The sequence below is a fragment of the Puntigrus tetrazona genome, chromosome 5, assembly GCF_018831695.1.
Source record: "Puntigrus tetrazona isolate hp1 chromosome 5, ASM1883169v1, whole genome shotgun sequence".
Taxonomy (NCBI): Eukaryota; Metazoa; Chordata; class Actinopteri; order Cypriniformes; family Cyprinidae; genus Puntigrus; species Puntigrus tetrazona.
In genome coordinates, this window is record NC_056703.1 from 20,405,632 (window position 1) to 20,425,385 (window position 19,754).

The 19,754-nt window shown below is 37.0% G+C and overlaps 1 protein-coding gene across 1 annotated transcript; it reads left to right on the top strand.

Annotated features, from left to right (window-relative positions):
• The first annotated feature begins 2,142 nt into the window (after positions 1–2,142).
• LOC122345834 (protein limb expression 1-like) lies at positions 2,143–10,876 on the top strand. Its single transcript, XM_043240319.1, is given in 7 exon segments — positions 2,143–2,346; positions 5,072–5,235; positions 7,223–7,363; positions 8,009–8,104; positions 9,708–9,717; positions 9,720–9,784; positions 10,012–10,876. Coding segments are annotated over 7 exon segments (903 nt in total). The 5' UTR covers positions 2,143–2,303; the 3' UTR covers positions 10,396–10,876.
• The last annotated feature ends 8,878 nt before the right edge of the window (positions 10,877–19,754 follow it).

Genomic DNA, 19,754 nt, shown 5'->3' on the forward strand with positions numbered 1-19,754 from the left:
ACACACACACACACACATATACGGATAAATATATATTTAACGAATAATCTGCTTTTCTGCAATGCTGTGATCTTTAGAAGTTTGAAATGCTGCAGCTTTAATGTTTGCTAGCTCTCATCTTAACATTAAATACTTAACTTATTCACAGGCGTTAAAATCATACACTTTTTGCAGATCAGAGTTTGCAAAACTAGGGCTTTGGAAGGCAGCAAAATGTGTACGAATGAAAGTGAATGGAATGAAAAAAAGGCGTGAGTGCCCTTTTTTAGACTGAGCATAGTCATAAAAGACGTAGAAATGGGGTCAAGTAAGTAAAATAATGAACACACACACACTTTTCAAGAGCCACTAAACATTGGCTTCTCCTCTAGTTTTTTTTTTGTTTGATTGACATTCAAGTTCCTGGTTGGGTTTTGATCTGACAGCTGCAGGCTTGAAGCTTTCAGTGACCTCAGTGGTCCCCCACACCAGGTGGTCTTTTCATTCCAGTGAATTCCTTGCAGCGATTTATCACCAAAAGTGAGAGGGAATAGTCAAAAAAAAAATGTTTAATACAGTTGGGAGTTCTTCACAAACAACATCCAGCCAGTTTAACCATTCTATAAATTCTTGCAAACGGATATATCTCCTCCAGTGGTATTTGTCATTTCAGCTCCAGTGCTGTGTTTGTCTCAGTGCTGAAGCCCCTTTTCTGTGATACTGTGATTGTCATTTATGCTAAACACCTCTCTCTCTTTCTCTCTCTCTCTTCCCAAGACAGTCTCATAATAGAGCTCGACTCTGAATGGAGCCCTTATTCCCAAGAACGAAAGACACAAGAAAGTTAAAAAAGAGGCATCAGACTCGTGAAAAATGTTGTTTAGGCAATGATGTAAAGTGAATTGAGCTTCAAACGTTGAGGAAGTAGGCTCATGGATGCTAAGTGGAGAAGAGGGAATAAAGTACGCTTTTAGTTCACTAGACTGAGCGAGCCATTCAGAGGAATGCTGTCCGCTACTTGGATTTGTTCACAGAACAATAGCCATTCAAGCATTCAGAGCGGCTAAATTGAATTGATGTTTTCTCCTGGAGTATGACTACACAGTGCGGTCTGAGCAGGACCATTACTTAGATTACATCATGGTCTAAAAAAGACTAAAACTTAGCATTGGGGATAACAATGAATCTGAAAAAATGTTACCAAAGATCCAATGGATCCACTGCAGTGAATGGGTGCCGTCAGAACGAGAGCCCAAACAGCTGATAAAAACATCACAATAATCCACAAGTAATTCACATGACTTCAGCCCATCGATTGATGTCTTGTTGAATGTAGTTAAAAAACAAATCCATTATAAAGCCAGTCTTAACTTTAAACCATTACTAAAATATGAGACTATTCATAACAATGAAAGTTTGGGCTGACAAAAAAAGATGAATATTTTCACCACAGGAGGCTCAAAAAAATATCAAAGTTAAAACACCTTGATGGATTTAAATGGGAGTTTAAAAAAAAAAAGTCTAATATTCTGTTACTAACAATGCAACAACATTTTTAACTGTTCACAAAACAATTGGTGTAGGACTTTGTAAACAATTCTCACTCAGAAATTGCTAGTACATTTTACAGATAATTAAAGAAATGCATAAATAATATTTTCCTGTACAATCTACAGTGCCTTAATATATGTTTCATTAAAAAAATGGTGTTTTACAGTGCATGTAAATTCTGCTTTCTTTGTTAATAAAAGAGAGTCTCTTTGCAAATGAATGCTACATTATTCATAATTATATTTAAAGAAACAATTTCCACCAATTTCAGGACCTTGCTAAGTTAAATAGCTATTTAAGTGGTCAATAAAACAGTCAGAAGTTGTCTGCTGTCCATCTTGGATGTTTGTTCAGCGAGTTGGGCGCTGCATATGTAAAGCGTGTTGTGAGGGAAGGCAGGGGCATGCTGTGAATGAATGGAGAAGGGGGCTGCATTCCTGGGCCAGGGCTTAGTCGACTCAGTCGAGTGGGAGTGTGTAACAGCCTGTGAGAGTGTGTATGTAGTGAGAGTGTGTGTGAAATATAAGGAGTGCAGCGCAACAACCAACCTCACAGCTAATTAGTTCAACCCTTGACAAAAGGTGGGCCAGCCACTGAAGAGAACCCCGGGGCTCCACAGACTGCTCTGGAGGCTGGAGAGGGGAAGGCTAATAGGGAACCTCCTTATGTTCATCTTTTCTGGAGCTTAACTGATGTTTTGAACTTCTTCAGAGCATGTGAGAGCTGGAGACAGAGGATTGCTGCCGGACGTGTGGGACTAGCAGTTGGAGATCATGTCTGGACCAGATTCTGATGATGACAGGACCTTCAAAGACTGTGAGTAAACCCAGCAAACGTGTTTTAAAACAGTCTGATCTTTGCGCTTCATATTCTCCAATATCACGATGCGGCAAAGCAGCATCCCATAGATGAGAATTATATTAGGAAGGTTGTGTGTCCTGTGGTTAAATTAATGTCAAAACAGTTCTTTTGGATTAATTTGGAGATTTCAATATTATGGGGGTTATGAAGAGATGATGAGTAGTATCCTTTAAGTATGAAACGGTACAGATTTTTGTCTTGCTCTGCTATCAATTTAGCAAAAACTGCCTCAGATTGTCAGTAGATGTGTATTGATTTTTGTTAGAATTTATTATGTATACTAATACTACCCATTTCTATAAAGAAAGTAACTTTTTATTGAACAAGAATACAGTAACGCCGTGCTTTGATGATTTCAGAAGACAACAAAGACCAACGTAATTGGTGCTGAAAACTCATCTTCGCCATTAAAGGAATAAATCATAAAATATAATAAAGTAGAAAATGGTTGTTTTAAAATGTGATAATAATTCATGATATTACTGTTTTACTGCACTTTTGTTCAAATAAATACAGTTTAAATAAATAAAATAAACACACATTTGACTTATTTGACCAAAAGAAACATATTTTTCAAATACAATATTACTATCTCCGCTTTCGAATAATAGCCTAAACATATACTTGGATTATATACTTGAATGGCAGTATTATAGGTAAGGCTAAAGGAGATAGAAAAAGCAGTTTGCTGGAATGAAGAGTATTCAGATGTGAATTGCAGATGAGAAATGTGCCAAACATTGGCCCTATATGCCAGCTATGACTGAGTCTGCCTCACTACAGGAAAGGATGATATTTATTTAGACTTAGATTCCTAAGCGTCTTTATGAAAGACCTTAACCTTTTTGATTGAACCAAAGCTCATTCGAAAACAAAGCGGTTCATATAGCAGCAGACTGGAATGAAACACTCTCGTATTGTGTTTTGAAGCATACAGACACAGACTGGGCGGTGTTAGCAGCAGCTGACTCTTTCAAACAAACAAAAAGTTGGAAATTTCCGTGCTGTAAAAACAAGTCTGTCTTCCCACATACATAGCCTTTTTTTTACAAAAATATACCTTCGGTTCCCCTTCTCAATATTATTGCTGACCCCTTTAGAGGGTGTGTTTTATATGCCATGCCTGAGCTGATTAAAGCAAGACTGCACAAATATTGCACTTACTGTGGGTGTGAAACGCTGAAATCACACCACAGCTCCCTGATGTGTGACGCTTGTCCACCTCACAGAGCTCACGGGCACCTGTTTGTTTTGCTAGGAAAATGTTTCCATGTGCTGGCTCCGGATAGCCGTCACACTGATGTTACAGTGAACGCTAGTATAATTAGAAAGATAGACATGGTTGTAAACAGCATTTGTTAAAAATGAGAGCATAATTATTAAATGAGTTGGAATGACTAAGTAAATGAAAAAGTAAAATTGCAATGAGCGAACATAAAATGATTCATTATATTTATCTTTGGTTTTCTCCGCCGCTCTATTATTGTACAGCATAAGAGTCATTTAAAAAGTTTCTGGAAAATTGTGATTTGCAAGCTAATAAGCAGGGTGTGAGTTTGATCACGTGAACTGCATAGCTTGAATGTCATGTAGGTTGATTTGGATAAAAGTGTCTTGTAAATGTAAGTGAATATTGTGTTGGGAAAGACTGTCATCTATCGCTAAAATACACTTAAAGAGATAGCTCACATAATTTTTTATCATTTGGCTGCTCCGTGTTGTTCCAAACTTGCGACGATGTTTCTTACGCGAACAAAATGTATCAGTGTTTTGTGTCCAAACAATAAAAGCAGCCAGACCCAGTGCTATTGTGGAACCCATTCACTTCAACTCTATGGACAAAAACAGTTTTTCTTTAAAAATATATTTTGTGCTCCACAAAAGAAAGAAATACACAAGCTTTAGGACATAAGTGTGATAGTGTGAAGTGTCAATAACAGTAATAATAATAATAAAAAGATATGACCTCATGCTTTTTACTCTGACGAGCCAATGATTCGTTTTTAGGCAGAATCAATTTTTTGAGCAGAGGGAAAAGTATTTTATTTGAATTTAAATGCATAATGATGACATATGCACTTTAACATGCTGCAATGATTATAATTAATGCGTCGGGTGACTCTGTATATCAGAGACATAGATCAGTGCAAAAGGGCAACTTTCATGTCAAATGTTTGGCAGTGACACTGTCTGAAATGGGTTTGTTTGATGAACAGGCACAATTTCAGTAAACAGAGCAAGTCAGAAACCTCTTATGTAACCACTCTTAGACATTATAAACAGCTGGGCCTCCGTAGTGTATTAGTGAGATTACAGACTGAATACTAACAGACGAGATTTTAATAGAATACAAAACAGCATTACATCTTAAAGGGATAGTTCGCTCACATTTACTGACTTCTTTTGATATTTCCAAACATCACTGGACCCCCATTTGACTTTTGGCGTATCTCAAAATGTCTTCTTTTTAGTTTTGTATGAATTCAGTATGAATTCCTATTAGCGGGTGACCTATCCATTTGAAAGAACCTCAAAAACTGTCTCACCCAGTAAAAAAAAAAGGTGACTTGGGAAGAATGTGAGAGAAATCACAGCTCCTCGCTCGTAGCGGTGCATAGTCCGGACATCAAAATATATTTAATGTGCTCACATTTCAAAATACTTTTTTCTACTTTACTAGTGAATGTCGTGGGAATGCTTCACCAGTTTTGGGAGCAGAAGCAAGTGAAAGGCATGATGATGGAGACAGACAATCTGGTAGTCTACGAGTCCATTCCCTCACCCGGGCCGCCCTACACATGCTACGTCACTTTACCAGGTGGCAGCTGCTTCGGAAATTTTAAGGTATGTGAACTCACTTTACATATGAATTTCTACTATATTTTTATTTGCCATTTACGATAAAGGATATATTTATAAAGACTTTATTTAAAATTATAATTAGGCATTTTTACATTATTATAACAATGCAAAAGATTTGTTTAAATTACAATTCTGGCCTTATTCCATTACTAAATTAGGTCTAGTGTCTTTTTTGACAGCATCTCAGCAATACTATTCAGTTCAGCCCTAAAAAAGGCTCTTGTGTTAAAATGAGGAGGGCCAACAGGTGGTTCTTATTTGCTAAATTACTCCTGCCAGCTGCCAATCAGTGTGTGGCATTTTTCTTCAGTTCAAATAGAATTTTCTATGAAATTAATCTTTAAAAACAATAATCAGTTTATTTATTCATTTGTCAATGTATGGCACATGACATGAATGCAAACAGATCTTGTCATTCTGGAATGGATTTTTACTTCTCTGACTGAACTATTAAAAAAATAAACTAGGAACCATGGGTTTTTATTATAACTGTCTGAGAAGAATATGACGTCATTCTTTAGACATCTGAAATAGACATGTTTTCACAATGTCATTGCAATTGTCTATATGTATATGTCTATAGACAATTGCCATAATATATATGTATATTTTCTCAACGAACAATGGTTTACATTTGAAATGTTATTTGAAGAAATTTCAAATATCTCAATTTCAAAGGTGTTTCCTCTTTAGATGAAAGACCAAGGCTTCCCAAAAGCATTGTAAGCCTAAATAGATTGTAGAAACCCCTGGCACCTTGGTCTCTATGATTTGCTTAAGCTTACAAAGCTTTTGGGAAATACAACCCAGAACTTTTTTTGCAACTTCTATCCTCAAAACTCTGCTCTCGTGTGTATTTTTTCTCTCTGTTTTGATTCTCAGAGCTCCAAACATATTCATATTCATTCCAGCACTGCTTGTAAATGTAATTGCCTGATTATTATTTTGCACAATAAGCGTTTTCAGCAATATTACAAATCCAGACACTAATCTCAGTGGCGCTAGCCTCAAATCTCGTTTGTGGTGCACAGACATCATCTAAAAAATCTTGTGATGTGGTTTGCAGGAATTCTGTGACTTTGGGTTTAAGACATGCTTTTGAGGACTAGTTTAACTTAAAGGATTAGTTCACTCTAAAATGAAAATTCTGTCATTTACTCACCCTCATGTTCCAGCGTGTCTTTCACACTTGTGTCATATATATATATATATATATATATATATATATATATATATATATATATATATATATATATATATATATAACTAGATGCATTGTTTTCACAATGTGTGTTCACCCCACATTTTTTTTTTTTTTTCATCATATTTTTCTCATCATTTGCTTAACCTCAGGTATAAATTATAAATTTACTTCTTGTGTGGAACATAAAAGGTGATATTTTGAAGAATGTTGGTAACCAGACAGTTGCTGTTAGCCATTGACTTCCACAGTAGGTAAAAAAAACCTTACTGCTTTGCATTATTATGCATTATGGCATGAAAGTTACCCTAAATCCTAATCCTAATCCTAATCCTACCCATATAATAAGTACATGTAGTTTATTAGTATTACTCACTGCTTAAATGCAACTTAATAATTAACAAGGACGCCTTAAAATACTGAATTAAGCACAGTTCTTGTTCAGAAGACTGAAGCTTTCACCCTTCAGAAAACAGCATAAAAGTATAAGTGGTCCACACAATTCGAGTGTTATAATTCAAGTGCTTCTGAAGTCATACGGTAGCTTTTTTTGTAAGGAACTTATGTCATTATTCACCGATAACCTACCCCTTCTCCTGTTATCCGCTGCGACCAGAACATTTTGCAGCGAGCTATTCCTTTGAAGCACAATCAGAGTGTTTATGCTATCAAGAATAAAAGAAATCCTAAAGAATGGCCAATCAGCGCACATTATCATATTTCAACATTTGGTGATGATGATGAATTGAAAGCCTCTCTCTCTGACAGTACTGCTACAGCAAAGCAGAGGCCAGACGTGACGCCGCTCACATCGCTCTGATGAACTCCACATTTAATGAGTTGCCCTGCCGCCGGATCACTCCTGAGTTCATATCACGCAGCGTGAGAGAAGCCGTCAGCACCACCAGCGTGAGTCTCATTACTATTAAGCTGCTTATCAACAAATCATCAAGTTTGCAGTTCAAACCGCTGAGATTTACACGATGTTTAGGGCTGTTTGACGGAGAGTACGTTGTTAACAGTAGCAAGAAATCTCATGCACGTTCCTGCTCAGTTGTAGATTACTTTTCGTGTATACAGCTCTAAAAGCTTTCCAGTCTATAGAAACAGCATAATTTGGGAGTACGGAAGGCCACCCACTCTAGTTATAGATCCATGTCTTTGCACTGGCTCCATCCCACATGCTCCACCTCACTCCGTATAATGAAGAGCCAAGAAGCAATTCCAGTGATAAATTGGCTTTGTACCAAAAAAAAAAAAAAACAAAGAAAAAGCCATGTCACCCACCCTTACCCCAAATCTGTATATAGCTGCCAAGATTTTCACATTCTGTGGGAGTGTGTGTGTGTGTGTGTATGTGTGGTCTCCCTTCACTCTCATGTCATTTATCCTCTGCAGTCTTGGCCTTTTCTCCTCCAACAATAAAGACAAGTTGCTCCAACTGAATAACAAAGCAAAGGGTTGTCTAATGAAACCCAGACCTCCCTCTGTATTTGTGTCTGCTCGGGTTGAGTGATGACACGTCTGTAAGTCATTGTGTCCCACTGTTCACAGGGTAACACTGCAGATGCGTCTGACCCCGGTACCAGTATAGGAGCATACTGTCTCATGCTGGAGCTGAACACTGGGAAAACCATGCTGGAATTTCAGGTTAGAAAAAAAACAGCCTTTATGTAACCTTGCTGAAAACACCCGCGGGTCCAGACTGGTTTAGACTGGTTGGGCGCCGGTTTGCAAAACCTGGATGACCAATAGAAATCATGCTGGTTAGTGAAGTATTAGTCATATATTCACCCACATGTGCTTTCAAATCTGTATGACTTTCCATATGACACAAAAGAAGAGAGTTTGAATGATGTTCCAGTTGATCTTTTCCATGCAGTGACAATGATTGGGCACTAAACCGTTGAAGATACAGACAAAATACAAAAGGACCTTAAAAGCAGTCCATATGACCGCCGGCTAGTCTTTTTTGTGAAAATTGTTATGTTTATGTGAGTCTTAATATCAACTCTTCTCAACATGAAGCATGCATTTTTGATTTGTGAATAAAGTACTATTTTGAGTCAGATCTTTCTTTATATGCGAAGTCAATTTTTTTATTTGCTTTTCACAATACACGTTTCAAAAATGCTTTACAGTCTTTATAATATCTTAATATCCTCATAGTCACATTTACCATATAAAAGTTGGGTGATAACATAGTTTATACTTTGCTATAATATAAACATTTGAGATTTGTTATATAGTATATAACGCTTAAATGATGTATACTGTATGTGTGCAAATAAAGATACATTCTCAAATACATCCAAATATACATATAGAGAGAGCTGTGCAAAAGTATAATAAGCATATAAGAATGATTTCTGAAGGATCATGTGACACTGACTCAATGGCTGCCTTTATTTTTTCATTGATAGGAATAAATTACATTGTAAACTAAATTCAAATACTTTACAGTTACATTGCAGGTCATATGAACCACTTTAATGTCATGGTTATACCTTTCGTATCCTCTTTAAAGCTTAAAAGCTTCAGACACTTTGTAATAAACTGTTACATATTATGTGTTTATTAATATTAAAATCCCGTTATTAGGCTGATGTTTGGCATGCAGATATTTCATAATGTTAAAACTGCCAGAACTCTAGTCGTGCTACACATTCTGTCAAAAAGAGTGAAGACAAATAGCAGCCTTTGCTTAATTTGCCTAAATTGAGTATGGCAGGATATCATTTGTTTTTCTCACGAATCCTGAGCGAAATCTATTTGTGGATGTTCTAGATGAGTTCAGATGCGAACAAGTGTCTGTGCACAGGGGGAAAGAAACAGATCATTTACACGCTGTAAGCACAACGAGCCTCTGTTTCACACATAAGTCTGCAGTAATCCTCGTATGACATCAGTCTGAAGTGAAGAAGAAATGCTAAAGCAGTACTGCATCTGTTTAAACACTGCAATGTGTTAAATCTGATCAGCATGCTTTAAAAATAGCACCATGTGTTGACGTCTCGATCAGTTTGATTGCGATGCAGGTCTTGCAGTTATATGGTAAATACCAAAATGTTTTGTTCAAATACTTTTACATTTTGTATAAAAAAAAACAAAAGGTCAGCGTGAAAATGATATACAGTATTTTACATGAATGAATAAATAAAGGACCATACTTTTAAACGGACTATATCTTTGTATTTTAAATGAAGCTTGACTGCACACATTTGGTTTGCTCTTTATTTTGTTTTTTTCTCAGGAAATAATGACGGTTTTCAACTTTTGCACTGGAATGGTACTCTGAAGGCTTTCCGTGAGATGAGATGTAGCCGCCAGGTAAGACTACTCTAAACTCTTCTGAATGAAATGCAAGTGGTGCTTTGCAAAGCTTTCTTCCAAGATGCTGTAGGTGTTGTAGGTTGTTAATGTTAATGTTAATGTCTCCCGAGGAGTTATTCGTTTTACTATGAGGTTATAGGATATTTCTTTCCGATAGGTCCAGTGCTGTCAGCTAACAGGTCACACCTTTTAATCGTTGTTTACCGTAAATGTCTCTTTCACAGGATGTGATCCAGTACTACTCCCAGCAGCGTCTGGATGAGCGCATGCGCAGTCACATGGCACTGGACTGGTTACAGAAGGAGCAGCAATCCCCCGGCCTGCTCTCCCAGGAGCTGCAGCTGGCCATGAAGGAGCTGGGAGAGGCCCGGAGAACAGGCAGGGAACTCCGCTTCTACAAGGAGAAAAAAGAAATCCTGAGCTTAGCTCTCAGTCACGCCAATGCCGAGGATCTGGAGAGCTACCACAGCGAGGACATGTCCTGGAGAGAAGAGACTGAGTTTGAGTACTGCACTCAGGAGGGACGCTGTCTGGAGGGAAGTATGACGGATCCTTCAGAGCACTGCCCGTTTCACTCTCAGGAGAGCGACAGAGAATCGGTGGAGTGAGCTCTGGGAGACAAGACGTTTATACTGTACATAATCCTCTTTTTTATATATACATGTTAGATTTTTTAGGCTTCTTTCTTTGACAGCGAAGTCAACTACTTTGGATGCCCCAAAAGAAGCTTACAGCGAACAGTTCACCCAAAAATTTAAATTCTGTCTCTCGTGCCGTTCCCAAAATCATGAATTAAGATATTTATTAGTGGATTGACATTAATTTTATGAAGTTATGAGAATGCTTTTTGTGCATAAAGAAAACAAAAACGATGACTTTATTCAACAATAATTTATTCTTCTCGTTTCAATAATGACAGTATGCCACAACACATATGTGTGCATTCTTCTCCTTGCAAACAAGGGTTAAGGCTAGATGGGATACAGCTGCGGCCTACAGAGCTTGTATGCGCGATGGTGTCAGGCTGTCAGGCTGAACAACAATAATTACTCTATTTGCATTGTTGTAAGGGGTACATTTAAAATTTGGGTAGGCGTGAGACATTAATAATACAGAATGTGCAATGTTAATTTATTGTTGTTTTATGGCGAGATAAATATACACATCTCACAGTTGACACAAACACAAACAAGGCACAGCCACTGATCTATAATATTTTCTATTACAATAGTTATATCTACACATTATGCATCACAACACTGGCGTCTGCATCGGCAGCATCACATGCATGCTTGCACAGACTGACACAGAAGAGAAGAACTGTTAAATAAAGTCATTTTTCATTGTGCACAAGTTTCATAAAGTTTTGGTTGAACCACTGATGTCACGTGGACTGTTAACAAGTCCTTACTACATTTCTGGGCCCTGAACATGTCAGTTCCGTGGCTGTATAGGGTCAAAAAAGACAGAAATATCTTAATTTGTGTTTCAGAGATGAACGAAGGTCTTATGGGTTTGGAAACACATGAGGGTAAATAATTAACGACAGAATTAATGATAATTCAATTTAGGTCAACTCTCCTTTTAAACATCTTTTCTTAGTGTGAATAATTTTAAAACTCTAAAGAACCTTTTTACACTATAAATAATTTGTTGTGCAATGGAAAATTGAAATGGATGTTAAACTCTTTTCTTGGAATCATAGTTTATTTAGAATCTAATATGAGATGTAGCCCATAGTCTTTATTTCCTATACACTCCAACTCGCAAAAACCTCAATAAAGATTGGTTGTACCTGTGTTTTAGTTAACAAACACGCAGATGTTGAGTAACTAGAAGCTTCGTACTGCGGTTGTTTTGGTATTCTGCTGGCCCGCCGCTAGAGGACGCTGTTTCTGTACTTTTGTAGTGAAGCGTCGGTTCTAATTGAACGGGACAAAGCGCTAACAGGACTGTCGTTGTTCATTATCCGCCCTTGACTACAACTGTGATTAGCTATTTTTTTTATTCCAAATAAATGCACACCTAATCAGCTTCCATTGAACGTTCTTTAATTAAATCCGCTACTTTGTAGAAGCAATTGTGAATGAATGTTGGATCTGTTTTCAATGTTTTGATTAAACTGGTAACTGTGACTGATGCCCATAAAAAATGGCTTCCTGCGATGACGACAATGTATAGCACGATTCATCACTGTTTCTTGTTCAGCTTTTGTTAGGTGATTATTACACGCTTAGGGTTTTTGTTGATCATATCACAATTTAATGAACGAAATGGATAGACGGAAAACTCTTATTTGCATTCTGCCACGTTCTCTCCAAATAACACGCACTTTAATACAAAACGTCTTTGTCAAGTTCAAGAAAATGACTAGGCTACGACAAATAATACGGATGGATACAAAGACGACACGTCATTGACAAAAACATTTTTACAGTGCACAAAACTAGGCCATAATAGATCTTGTTGTGTTCAACTTTATTTATTTTTTCATCACGTCAGGTTGCTAGGAGACTATTGAACCTAAACCAAAAAATCTTGAGCTACAAAGATGATGGGTATGTGTCCTCATAAAGTGCTCTTAGTGGGAATTGATAATGTTATATAAGATGCTAATTTGCCCTTTCTAATTTTCTTCTTCTTGAACTGGGCTTTAAGTTTGTTATTTTCTCCCCTCTGCGGCACAGCAAGCAATAAGATCCCATAGTGACAAAGAGGCCTCACTGGTGGAGTGATGTTTTCTCGCTTTTTTCCGTTTAAAATCATCTGCTCATCTTAAGATCCTACACAATCTTATCATGCAAAGGTCTCATTATTATTCACCCTGAATCACTTTTCATTATGCATGATTTTGCATAAATTATCTAATTACACAACAACAGAGCTTCTCTTCTAATGCACTGCTTTCACACATCCACTCTCGCCAATTTGCAGCTTTTTTTTTTTTTTTTGCGGTATGATATATCTAGTCGACCTACAGATGGGAAAAGGAGGGGATAATGACGTCTCTGGCTGTTTTAGAGAGTACATGGTACTCCTGGGAGGCAGAGCAATTTTCCCGATTCAGTGATTGTCAGGCACCTGAAGGGCTGAAGCCATCGGTAGAGCCGCCTTTCTTTAATTTACAGAGCAAAAAAAAAAAAAAAAAGCTTTCAAATTGAAAAGCGTGACTTTCTCCTTTCTTTTCTTTCTCAGGACAATGAGATGTAAATTACACCATTCCGGTCTTTGGGCTGATAGGAAATGACAATAAGATCGAGAGCATTAGAGTTATTTCATACAATGGCTGTTTGAAGCTGACCAAAGGGGACGAAAATCATATTTCCTGTTTCAATATTGAATTAATAACCAGGCGGATGGGGAACACACAAATCAAATCCATTTCGATGGCATATTGTGATAAAGATTTTAAATGGCACTGGAAACTGTGTTTCTCGGGCCCAGATTTATTAACTTTACGAGAACATTATGGAAAATTTAAATAAAAGACATTTACATTTTAACCTGAAGAAATGGCCCTGTACTTTTCAACGTTATTCAATCCCTTGGGTTCATTTTTGGCTTGGACGGCAGGAAGATGCCTCATTTGTCTTTGCTCTGTCCTTCAAGCGGGTCAGGAAGCCACTGTGATGATCGAAGCGAAAGACAGCAAGCGAGAGAGACACTCTGCTGTTTGTCTCCTCTCAGCTGAGAGCACACCTTTCCATTTTCACACAAATCCCACTGCAGATGCAATCTCAAACCGACGCCGCCATCCACTCACATTTGACGCTGGTGTAAATGCTGTTTCTGCAAAGCCTGCGGTGCTGTGGCGTCTGAAATCTCAGGAGGGCTCTGCTTCGGTCCCAGGCTATGCAGAAACACAGACTGACCCGCTTTGTATGTTCATAATTTTGCATCTTGTTAACCTTGCATAGAAGTTCCTGTCAAGGCGTCTGTGCAGTAGCACGCTGAGTGAAGCAGCGTGAACGCCATGTGGACCTTGTTTCCTTTGACATCTCTCCCAACACACCCACTCCTGCTCCTCACCCAGTGAAGGACATCTCACCCTTCCCTCGCCTTTTTCCTCATTCCAGTGTCCTCATTAAACTGACAACAACGCAGTCCTTTGTAGCATGTTGTTAAAGCCTAGTTCACAACAATATGAAAATTCTGTCATTATTTGCCCACCTTTTTTTAATTTATGTGTTGTTGTATTTCTGTGGATCATATAATGTGCTCTGTGTTGGTTCCCACTGACGCAGCATTTTTTTCCATGCCGTGGAAGTCAATGGGGACCAACAATTGTTTGTTTGCTGATATCCTTTAAAGGAATAGTTCACCCCCAAAAATGACAATCCTGTCATTTACTCTCTCTAAAGTTGATTCAACCCTCTATAAATGTATTTTTTGTGTTGAACACACAAGATATTTTGAAAAATAAAAAATACTAATAAAATAGATTGACTTCGGTAGTATTTTTTCTCCATACTATGGAAATCGATGGGAACCATTAACTGTTATATTCTTTAAAATATCTTCTTCTGAATTCAACTTGAGGTTGAGTAAATGATGACATAATTTTCCCTTTTGGATGAACTATCCCTTTAGCCGGTATTGTCTCAGTGTATGTATAATGCAGAAAAATAGACACTGTAAACAAAACAAAAACAGCAATGTTTGTCAGAAGTTTTATTTAATCAAACAAGTCGTCAACCTGCAACTCACAACTGAAGACAAATTAATGAACAAAAAATTTATATTGATTAACTTACATTTTTAGACACAAAATTGCACGTTTCTTTGTGTATTTTTTTGCTATCCCAATAAAAACAGTTCCAAGCAAAGCGACCACAAAAATCTGATTAAAATATCTGAGCTACAATAAATCTGCGAATCAGGTGAGCAGACGATTCAATGACTCAACAAGTTCAATGATTCACTAAAGACTGATAAATGCATTTGATTCAATGACCCTGACTGTTCCTAAATAGGTTAATGTTCTGAACTAATCGGTCAAATGAACAATTCAACGACTCATACATAAAGACAAGTGGAGTGATGCAAACAGTGATGGCTCTTGTAACTTCGCTCTGCACAAGAAGTTATGATTTTGGATCTGGACTGTTGCGGTCACTGTGAACGCTTGTTCAATAACAACATGCAAGACTGGAACAACATGTGGCTGAGCAAACGATGACAAAACTATTCCTTTAAGCTGCAGCAATCCTCATAGCCTTTTCAAACATTCAAGAGTTTGTTAAACTAATGGGGAAGAACAACCGGGTGGGCGGCTTTAGTTTTCTCTCAAACCCGTCGATCTTTTTGCTGCTGCCCTGTATGACACTGCCAGAAACGGATGCCAAAGCAAGACAGCAGTGTAATGAGTGATGGGTTGAACAAAACAGCTCTGCCGTGCATGCTTGTCTGTGTGTGTGTGTGTGTGTGTGTGTGTGTGCGTACGAGCAAGTGTGTGTGTGGACATCTGTGGAGAAATTGTGAGGCAGATGGAACTGTCAGCTTGTCCTCTATGCACAGTTGAGCCCCTGAAGCCTCATGCAGACACTTGCTTTATTGCAGCAATGTGCACAAATGCTGCACTCCATCTAACATAGTCCTAATGCAGTCCCATCCACCCCAGACAAACCCGAATGAAGAAACGAGCCAAATAGAAACTCAGCATGAGATTTACTCACACTGTTCACTGTCTGTCAAGCATGCCAAGACAACCACGAAACAGGTACAAAAGTGGTATGAATAACCACCGGCTATAGAAGCAGGCTCTGAAGTACAGCAAAACATGTTTAACGTACTATGCATTACACATGAAAAAAGACTACCGAGATTTATTTTGAATTGGATCCTCATTCGACTGTCAGTAAAGCAAGACTCCTTCATTACGAGAAATGCTAAAGAGGGAGAATCAGTTTAGTTAGGCTTATTAGTTAGCTTCTACAATCCCCATTAGTCCTTGTCTCAAATGAATTAAATATGTATATGCTCTAAGACCAATTCAGTAGTCAGTTTGCTATGGATAATTGCAAATGGCTAAATGTGTAAAAATAATAATCTTCATGTTTAACACGCATACAAGAAACATGATGTTCCCTTACAAATCAAATATGCATGGGTATATATTGAAAAATATAATTTGTGATATATTAAATAATATTTTTCAGTACACTGCGGTATGTATGGCTCATGGCTTATTATAAAATGTATAGCAATGAAGACTGCACTGTACATTTTTATATGAAGCATGTTTGAAACACTCGTTTAGGTTTAAATAAAGCTGAACACATATTCGCTTGTTTGCATAGTTACACAAAATATGTGTGATGCAAAAAAATCAAGGTTTTGTTAAGGTCATGGCAACATGGTGGGTGGAAAATGTGATTTGTAACTAAATGGATTAAGTACTGAATACAAATATAAGGAAATGCATCACATTATATGTTTCAATGATATACGTATGAAATACATTACATCTATATATTATGAAGTTGTATTAAAAATACATTATATATACAGTATAAGTACATATTAGTTCTGTTGAACAATTAATTGCAAATAATCATATCCAAAATAAATATTTTTGTTTACATTACACAATATATGTATATATTTAAGAACAATAAGTTACATTTATATTATATTTATTTATATATTATACTGAATGTGTGCGTATTTATGTATACACGATTTTATATAAAACTTGTATCTAATTTTTTTTATATTAACACGAGAAATGATTTAGTAGATTTTCACTATACATTAAATAATTGAATGCATATTTAATGTAAAGTCACAGTGGAATCTGCCATTAACCAGCCTATTAAATGTTTCTCAATGAAATTTTATGTAAAACAATTACAGACCAAACCTACTCGATCAAAGCAAAAGTTCAATTTCTCTTTGAAACGTTTGCAAACAGAATAAATCCATACGCTTTGGGGCCTTCTGACACGTCAGACTGTGGTTCAGACGCGATGCCCGAGACATAACCACATGCTCTGTGAGAGCTCAACCTTAATGCTGAAGGATAACGGAGGAATTATTCCGGCGGACACTTCAGCTTTATCTTTCTCTCACTGTCAGTCTGTCTATGTCTCCTCATTTCTCGCCACTCTTTCTCATCACATTGTCTCCTTTCTCTCAGCTAGACAACAAGCTCAAAGTATCTGTCACGGACAGGTTGTGCCAATGACAAAATGCCTCATCTCCAAATTGCATTTTCCAAAAGAGGAAAACACAAAGTCAGCTGTAGGTCAGATAGATTAGCGGTGGGATCATGAGAGCTTCAGGAAGGTAATTGAACACGGCTCTCTTTCTGTTGAGACAGAAAACAGCAGTTTGATGAAATTGGATTTCAAAAACAAATGGAACAGAAAATAAGATTTAAACAGCAAAACAAGTAAAGCGTTTATTTCCGGCGCGTCATCCTTTCCATAGGCCCCTTCAGAAATATACTGCGAGAAAGGGAAAGATGTTTCTCTCAAACCTAGTGCGCATCTAGAAATAGCAGTCTGAAACGCCTCTCGAATTCATAGCACATCACGTGTGTTTCAATCTCCTGAACTATCTTTATCCTGAGGAGAAAGTGCAGTATTGATTGGTGAGTGAAGAAAACAGAACAAAAGATCCCTCAGGTGAAGAGTGTTGCTAAGTGCTCAGCGCTGCAACAATGCCGCTTTCCGCAATAACCTAAAAATCACTTCCTTAATCATTACCTTTCTCTTGTTTCCTGCTGAAAATATCAGCATGCAGTTTTTCTTTCCATTTAAGCGTGAATCTAACCAAATTCGTGAGGTTTATGATAAAAAAAAGCCCAGTGGGGTAAAAAAAAGCGTATTTTAAGGTATATCCTTTGAAATCTTAATATCTTACAGAAGTTTGCTTCTCGAGCAAATGTATCTTGTTTTGGGGGTACTTTTAATGAAAAACAAGCTAAAAATACTGATTAAAATTGCTTTTTGCAAAGCAGTGCAGATAAACAAGCTCATGCATGAAAGGGTTGAGAAGTGTAGCAGAAATGTTTTTTTAATTCTTTATTCTTTATGTTTTTTTAAAATCTTTTTCTAAAAGAAAGTTGTAGGTCTTATCGGTTTTGGGGGTAACGCATTACAAGTAATGTGAGTTACATAATCAGAATACTTTTTTAAGCAACTATTAAAGTGATACATTACTTTTCAATTTAAAATTGAAATATCAGAGCAATTTTTTTAAACATGCAATGCCAGTACAGTTATTGTTTTCCATGTCTTTACTGACAGTTCTTGTGTTGCCATGTTAAGAGACATCAGAAGTGCAGTGGCATTGTGTGAGCACGTCACGAACTGTAGTTTTAGACTAAATATAAACTGTTTAATCATCTCATCTTTACATACACAGTTTCAGTATTCCTCAAAATAAAAAAAAAAACACAGTCAAATGACAGTATAGAATATTATACAATATACATTTATTTGTGTTTAATCCTATTTTACACTGGTAAAGTGCTATCCATTTTTGTTATTTCTGAATAGTGCTTAATTTTTTTCTCCTGCATCATATTTTTCATGCAATTAGTTTGAGCTGTGGTCTCTACAGTAAGTAATGGAGTTAGTTACCATTTAAGAAGGAAAAGCAATGTTGTAATTACATTACTAACTTTCCCCAACATTGGGTCTTATTATGAGCGATTCATCTATGTATGCTGATGTAGATTTCTCTGGAGAAAAAATATACACGCAACAATGCAAATGCTTCAAAAACAAATTAAACATACGTATATAACTCACATATAATATCGCTGCTTTTATGTCATGTCAGAACCAAACATGATACGATTTGTGAGTTTTTTAGTGAGCAATAAGTTTGGTAAAACTGTCCCTGCAGGATCAACCTCATGCATCGGCTACATTTCAAAATCCAGTTAACAACTGATGGGTACAACCAAGTCCTGCACTACATTCTATATTTTTTTTCAGTATCCATATAGATATATATGTCTGAATACTTAAGAATACTGAAGAAAAAATTTGTTGTTTTGAAACTAAAGAGACAATATGTGAAAATTACACTATATGCAAAAAAGTACAAAAGCTGTAATTATGGCACTAATTTTTTTAAACGTACCAGTAAGGTAATTTTTTTTCATTTGAAGATACTTCTATGCATCCTTTAGGGCTAAATAAGGCCCAATTATTTTGTAAGGTTACTGCCCCAGTAACACCTTTTGTACCTTCTTTTTTTGTTTTACAGCAAGTTTCCATTGTGACAATTAACAGACCCCCTCGTTGGTTATCTGTATGTTAAAACATCTTTTTTCTTGGGTAACAACGGTGGCTATAGTTTATATACAGCGCTCTGGTCAAAGTAAGGCGAGTAATAGATGAGTACTTATGGGAATAAAATCCTATTGTGGAACAGGATTACATAACTCCACTTTCATGCCGTGTGTCAGGTTTGTTTCTCTGTGGTTCTGTACCACACGGATACTTATGCAATACTCTGAAACCGTATCAGAGCTTTATAGGGAGGGAATGAAGCTTGTAGCTTGTTTTGAACAAAACCCGAATAGGAAGCCACGTAGTGTTTAATCTAATTTAGAACAAATGCCTTTCATTGCGAAACAGACTCGTGTTCGTTATGCTTGAGAAGTTGTAGTTCATGCCAGCCTTTCTGTGAGCGACCGTGACGCACATTTTCCCCTGTCTAGACTTTTATCTTGATATCATTGTGCCTGGACAAGTGCATTTCAAAAGGCATCATTACTGCCCAAAGTGCTGTGGTTCTGCACAAGCTGAACGAAATAATTTCTCATTCTCTTTCTGTCTTCGACAGAACGTACGCTGTTCCACACGCTTCCCTGTGTTCGAACATCTTTGAAGTCTCTGAATCTCTTCCCCTTGTGATGTAAGTTCTTAAATAATTTCTTCCTTCCTGATCCTGAAATAGTATCCATCAAAGAAACAAGCCATCTTAGATTCAGCTGCTAAGTTATGAA